Below are 7,654 nucleotides of genomic sequence, written 5' to 3'. Positions count from 1 at the left end.
TATATTTTCTGAATATATTACAGTGTGACTATTTGTTTAGCTTCACCTGAAATCAAGATCTATGTCCTAACTTGTAACTTCACATAGTTCCTCAGATATAGTAGATGATGAGAAGTATTAGTCCAGTGGATGAATGATGGCACAAGTTTTCAAAACACATTGTAGATATGTGAAATGATTTTTCTTTAATTAAGAGTTTGAAGCAATTAAATCTGCTGTTTTCAATATTTCTGAAAAATAGTTTTTAATAATTATTTTGTTTGTGTCTTTTAGGTAATACCAGACAAATTCAATGTATGAAACAAATTATACTGCTGTATGTGAATTTGTGTTTCTAGGACTTTCTACATATGGACCAATTCAGCATTTCTTCCTCGCCTTCTCTACAGTGTTGTACCTCACCATTGTGCTGGGAAACATGCTCGTTGTGATTATAGTGACCTTAGATGCTCATTTGCATTCCCCCATGTACTTCTTTTTAGGAAACCTCTCATTTATTGATTTATGTCTTTCTACCTTAACGGTTCCCAAGATGATTTCTGACCTCCTCTCTGGACACAATACCATATCATTCCAGGGGTGTGTCATCCAGATTTTTGTCCTTCATGTCCTGGGTGGATCTGAGATGGTGCTCCTGGTAGCCATGGCCTTGGACAGATATGTGGCCATCTGCAAGCCCCTCCACTACCTGACCATCATGAGCCCACGGATGTGCAGTTTGCTTCTGTCTGGTGCTTGGCTTATTGGTATCATTCACTCAGTGGCCCAGTTAGCCTTTGTTGTCCATTTGCCTTTCTGTGGTCCTAATGAGATAGATAGCTTTTACTGTGATCTTCCTCAATTTATCAAACTGGCCTGCATAGACACCTACAGCATGGAGTTTATGGTGACTGCCAACAGTGGGTTCATTTCCACAGGCACCTTCTTCTTATTGATTATCTCCTATATCCTCATCCTGTTCACTGTATGGAAACGCCCTTCAGGTGGTTTGTCCAAGGCCCTCTCTACCCTTTCAGCTCACATCTCTGTGGTGGTTTTGTTTTTTGGACCATGCATCTTTGTTTATATGTGGCCATTTCCCACAGTGTCGGTGGATAAATTTCTTGCCATTTTGGACTTTCTGATCACACCCATCCTGAATCCTGCCATTTACACAATGAGGAACAAAGACATGAAGCAGGCAATGAGGAGACTGATTAGTCAGCTCCTAGGTCTGAGGAAAATCTCCAAATAGCATATAAGTGCTCAAGAGGAAACTTCTATAGGCTCTACTGTAAACATAAGTGTTCAAAGGCTGCTATCTTGAGACAACTTATTTTCCTTTACTCAGCAGTTAAAGTACTTTGAATAGTTTATTTCAAGTGAATAAGCAACAATAATATCATATTTAATGGTTGTCTAGAGCAATTTTACATAGCTTAAGAACTTAAAATACATTTTGGTGTGGATGATATTTTTATTATTCCATAGAAAATCAATTTTTTAGTATGAAATATGATATGTCAAGAGCTTTGTAATGTTGTGAACAACCAATAAAAAAATAAAAAATTAAAAAAAAAGAAAATCAATTTTTTACATAAATTCTAATTCACAGTTTATATTTGCAAAGCTACTGGTTTAAGTTGACATTTTCCTCTCTCATTTGGTTGAATAATAGTCTCATCTAAAAATAGTAGCTATTTCTCATCATATTATTTTTTAGCAAACAAGTTAGGTTCACATTCTATATTGACCATTTTATTATTCCTTATTTTCCTTCCCTTATTCTTTTACTTATACTAACAAATGCACTACTACTTAAATAGTTTTTGAAATAAAGTTAACTTCCTTAATACAACAGATATTGTTTAATATTTACATATGCAAAAAGAAAAAAACAATAAAGTCAGTAAAGTTGACAAAGAAACAGTCAGTAGGGCCTTGAGTGTCATTTTAGTATCTGGTCACTAAGAGGACAACGTTAGTTATCGTCTCCTATCCATTTCCTTTAAACGTGTGCTGGCATAAAAAGCTATGAATTTAGAAGTAACACTCAACCAATGAGCAAACGCTATTTGGTTATTGAAAAACCACTACAGTCAGGGGTCTCCGATATAATCTTGTTTAACAAGGATCCAGTACAGGAATGAATACCACTTCAGATGTTGTTACCATGAAGTCTGTGCTTTTAGACTCCTAGGCCTGGAAACTGACCAGTACACAGAATAACACAGTCCCTTTTGTTAAGCTTTTGTTGTTGACATTGTATTCTTATATTGAGATAGAATTTGCTCCCCTATAACTTCATATAATATGCCTCATTTTATAATCTGAAATTGTACATGATAAAATATCTTCCATAGTGCCTCCTTCTTTTCAAATTTGCAAATGATCTTGCTAAGGTTAAATATTCATCTTAGGCTGAATCTTTTAGGCAAAATGCACAATTTTGAAATGTTCATCATAAGAATTTTTTATTATGAGACAACATAGAATATCAGCTTAATATCAAACATCCAATAAATTCTTCAGAAACTATTTCATAATATTATTAATTTTTTTTCAGAAGTAACAAGAAGAGTACCTATAAATTATATCATTTTCTCACTCATGTATCCTTGAAATCAGACAGCCTACATTTAAATTGATTAAGTGGAAGCTTATAAGCAGGACGGTTTGAAAACATGCTAGACTATACTATAATTTGTTGAGATTATTCAATATATTGTCCAAGAGTGTCCCAGGGATTTCATCAGGGTGGTTATAAATATCTTCAAGAAGCACTCCAGCTGGCATAGTGGCACATGCCTATAACCCCAGCACCTCAGGAGGCTGAGACAAGAGGATTGTGAGTTCAAAGCCAGCCTCAGCAACTGCAAGGTGCTAAGCAATTCAGTGAGACCCTGTCTCTAAATAAAATACAAAATAGGGCAGGAGAGGTGGCTGAGTTGTTAAGTGACCCTGAGTTCAATATCCATTACCAAAAAAAAGAAAGGAAGGAAGGAAGGAAGGAAGGAAGGAAGGAAGGAAGGAAGGAAGGAAGGAAGGAAGGAAAGAAGGAAGGAAGGGAAAAAACAAGCAGCACACTAATGGCTGTCACAGTCATCAGGAGTCACAGTCATCAGAAATTTAGCTATGGCACTTGGTTTTTCTAGTGTTAAAGGATTAATAAAAATTCTGGAATAGCAAACAGATGAAAACACTTTACCATCAAATTCAAGGTGGTAATACTTGCTTTAATATTTAGTGTTATGGGTTAATTTTGTCCCTCGGAAATTCATATGTTGTAGACCCAACTCCAGTATCTCTGAAGGGAACTCCTCTGAGAGATAAGATCTCTTAATGGGTGATTAAGTTAAAATGGCCTGAAAGAACATTACTGCTGTTCTTAAAAGAAGAGAAAGAAGTATCAGAGATGCTCATGCATGGAGAAAAGACCAGGTGAGGAGATAGCAGGAAGGCAGCCATCTGCAAGTCAGGGAGAGAGACCTCAGGAGAAAGGAACCTGCCAATGTCTTGATCTTGAAGTTCCAACCTCTAGAACAGTGAGAAGGTAAGCATCTGTTGTTCTGTCACCACTCTATAGTACTGTGTCATATCAGACCTAGTAAATTAGCACTTGTAGCAACATGGTCCATTTTGTGCTGCTACAAAGACTGAGGGAGTGTAATTTATCTCCCACAGTCTGGGGGCTGGGAAGTACAGGATCAAGGAGCCAGCTTCTTAAGTCTGGTAAGAGTGTGTATACAGGGCTAGTAAAATGCTGAAAGGAGTCTCTTTGATGAATGTCCTAATCACCTCTTAAAGGTGCTACTGATGGGAATGGAAAATGGTGCCAGCCACTGTGGAAAAGAGATTGACAGGAAGAACATGGATGTATTTTTGTTGTTATTGTTTTAGACTTTTTTTTTTTTTTTTTTTTTTTTTTTTTAGTACCAGGGATTGAACCCAGCGGGGCTTAACCACAGAGCCACATCCTCATCCCATTTTATATTTTATTGAGAGACAGGGTTTTCCTAAATTGCTTTTAGGGTCTCACTAAGTTGCTGAGACTGGCTTTGAACTCGAGATTCACCTGCTTCAGCCTTGCAATCTGCTGGGATTACAGGTTTACCTCAGTGTGCCTGGCTGTTTTATGCTTTCTAGTGGAGAGATTTTCTACCTCATTGGTTAAATCTATTCCTAAATATTTTATTATTTGTATCTGGTATACATGGGTTAATTTTCTTGATTTATTTTGCAAATAGTTGCTGATCATATATAGACATGCTACTGATTTTTCTATCTTGATTTGATATCCTGCAATTTTACTGAATTTGTTTATTAGTTCTAATACTTTTGGTTGGAGTCTGTAGGGGTTTCTGCATGTTCACGTGGCTCACCTACAAAAAAAAAAGAGTATTTTTACTTCTTTCTTTTCAACTTTGGTGTTTTTATTTCTTTCTCTTGTCTATTTCACTGGTTAAGACTTCCAGTACTATGCAGAATACAAGTAGTGAAAGTGGGCAACCCTGTCTTATTCCAGTCTCACAAGAAAAGTTTGCAGTTTCTCTGTTCAGTATGTTAGCTGTGTTTGCTTTTGTGGTATCCAATAGGTTTTGGATTATTATGTTTTCATTTTTATTCATCTTGAGAAAAAATTTTTATTGCTTTTTAAATTTTATCCTTGATGCATTCATTATTTAGGAGCATATTTTTAAATTTCCACTTTTTTCTGTTGTAATCTTATTATAGATTTCTAGTTTCATGCCATTGTGATCAGAAATATGCTTGATAAAATGCTAGTCTTAAATTTGTTGAGAATTGTTTTGGAGCCCAATATATAGTCAGTTCTAGAATTCTCCCTGTGTTTGGGAAGAATTGTGTGTTCTGTTGCTCTTGGATGGCATGTTCTATGTATGTTGGTTACATACAATTTGTCTGAAGTATTAATTTTCTGTATGGATACACTGTAGAAAGTGGAATATTAAAGCTATTTTTTTTCTTTTTTCAATTCTGTTAGTATTTGCATTATACATTTAGGTGTTCCAATATTGGGTACATAAATATTTTATAGAATTGGCCACACTCATATTATATGATGACCTTTTTTTCTCCTGTAACCATTTTTTGCCTGAAGTCTATTTGGTCTCCTACATCTTTTTACATCTCTATTTTTAGCTTACAGGTGTCCTTAATGATAAAGCTGATCACTTTCAAGTGTAAAATTATTGGATATTGTATTTTTACCTATTCACTCTCAGCATATCTTCTGATTAGAAAATTTAACTTACATGTTTACATTTATTTCTGATGATGAAGAACTTATTATTGCCATTTTTAAAATTGTTTTATAATTGATTTTTTTTTGTGTGTGTGTGTGTTTCCTGGTTTAGTTTACATCTTACTGATTGTTTTTGTGGTAATACACTTTGATTCATTTATCTTAAACTTTTCTCTATTCAACTATTTTTTAGTATGATTAACATCAGACTGCTCTCTCTGCTTGCAGGATTTCTGCAGAGAATCCTTTTACAGTATTTTTTAAGCTGCCTTGTGTATGTTGCTTTTATCCTGCTACTTTCAAAATTCTTTATCTTTTTTTTTTGAGAGAGTGAGAGAGGAGAGAGAGAGAGAGAGAGAGAGAGAGAGAGAGAGAGAGAGAGAAAGAGAGAGAGAGAGAGAGAGAGAATTTTTAATATTTATTTTTTAGTTCTTGGCGGACACAACATCTTTGTTGGTATGTGGTGCTGAGGATCAAACCCAGGCCGCACGCATGCCAGGCGAGCGCGCTACCGCTTGAGCCACATCCCCAGCCCCAAAATTCTTTATCTTTTGACAATGTAATTTTAACGTTTCTTTTGGACATTTTTGGATTTGGCTTATTTGAATTCGTATATGCATGTGATCTGAATGTCCATATTTCTCCAAATTGGGGGAATTTTCAGTCGTTATTTGTTTAAATAGACATTCCATCCTTTTATCTCTTTCCACCTGGATTTTCAATTATGTGCATGTCCTGTATGGTTATGGTATCTCCTAAGTTCCATAGTTTTTTTTTTCACTCTTTTTATCCTTTTTTTCTCCAACTATATCTTCAAATTCACCTATCCTTTTTTCAAATTCACCTATCCTTTCTTTGGCTTTATTGACTTTGCCATTAAAACTTGCTATTAAATTTTCAGTGAAGCTATTGTTTTCTTCAACCATAGAACTTCTAGTGTCTTTTTTTTAATGGTTTCTTACTTTTTTGAATTTCTCATTTTGTGCATTTTTTTCCAAATATTTTGTTATCAATATGCGTCATCTTTTCATTCAATTAAACTCTGTTTTTGTTGTTGTTTTTTGATATCAGGGATTGAACCTTGAGGCACTTAACATGTAGCCACATCCCCAGCCCCACCCCAACTTTTTAATTTTTCTTTTATTTTCGAGAGACGCTCTCGCTAAGTTGCTTAAGGCCTCGCCAAGTTGCTGAGGCTGGTGTTGAACTTGAGATCCTCCTGCCTCAGCCTCCCAAGTTGCTGGGATTATAAGCATGTGCCACTGAGCCCAACTTCGATTAAATTCTTAAGAGAATCATTCTAAGTTTTTAGTCAGACAGTTCACAAATTTCCTCTTCTTTAGAGTCTGTTATTAGAGCTTTATTATTATTCTTTGAAAGAGTGATGTTTTTCTGAGTCTTTGGGATCCTGTATCCTTGTGTTGATAAAGCACATACCTTCACTTCACTGTTTCTTTGTCAACTTTACTGACTTTTTTTTCTTTTTGTATATTTAAATATTAAACAATTATGTTTTATTAAGGAAGTTAAATTTATTTCAAAAATTATATTTAAGTAACAGTGCATTTGTTAGTATAAATAAAAGAATAAATATAAATAAAACAGTGTCACCAGTTGTTCCAGCCCAGGGTTCTAGACAGGGCACTGCTAGTGTCCTTGAAGAATAAGGAGTTTGCTGTTTGGGGACTAGCCTACTGCGTGTGCTCTGAGCTTGGGTGGGACTACTGTGGCATTACATTCAGGTATAGCTGCTGGTTGGTTCTGTTGCCCTCTTGGAGTAGGTTTTTGGCTTGGCATCAAGGTCAGGGCAGGTCAGGGGGTTGGTCTTTTGTTTTCTCTTGTCCTGGTGGTGCTCTAGGCAGCAGTAGTACTACTAGCTGGAATCCATGTTCAGGCAGGGCCTGATTTTGTAGGCAAGATTTTGTAGGCATTAAACAACATGAGTAACTATTTTCAACTGAAAATATGTTTAAAACAAAACTATACTTGGGCGTTATAACCAGAATTTATGTAGATTTGCAAGAATACCCAAAACATTTACCAAAATAGACACTATTGTAATCTTAGTGAAAGAGTGGACCCATACGGTGTACATTCCTAGAACATATTGAATCACTTTGAAAGTCATAGCATAGTTATGCTAAATCCATAGATTTGGGGATATATACTCCATCTAGAAAATAAAAACTCCAATGGTTAAGGAAGAAATCATAAAATAAATAATAAAATATTGCCCACTGGAAGTAAAAATTATGAAAAAAATCCTGGAACATAAGATATATAACAAGGTTGCAGGAATCAAGGTTCATTTATGCAAAAGTCTATTGTTTAGATATCCAGATACATCTAATGTCTTATTGTATTTTCATTAAATTATACTTATACTATTTCTTTAATATCAAAACACATTAG

At 35.2% G+C, this 7,654-nt stretch overlaps 1 protein-coding gene across 1 annotated transcript; it reads left to right on the top strand.

The window, feature by feature from the left end:
• Positions 1-292: 292 nt before the first annotated feature.
• LOC101961378 (olfactory receptor 4F15) lies at positions 293-1,234 on the top strand. Its single transcript, XM_005337178.2, has one exon. It carries the CDS (start codon positions 293-295, stop codon positions 1,232-1,234), a length of 942 nt encoding a protein of 313 aa, XP_005337235.2.
• The last annotated feature ends 6,420 nt before the right edge of the window (positions 1,235-7,654 follow it).

The sequence above is a fragment of the Ictidomys tridecemlineatus genome, chromosome 5 (assembly GCF_052094955.1).
Source record: "Ictidomys tridecemlineatus isolate mIctTri1 chromosome 5, mIctTri1.hap1, whole genome shotgun sequence".
Lineage (NCBI taxonomy): Eukaryota > Metazoa > Chordata > Mammalia > Rodentia > Sciuridae > Ictidomys > Ictidomys tridecemlineatus.
This window is presented reverse-complemented; position numbering and strand designations above follow the sequence as displayed.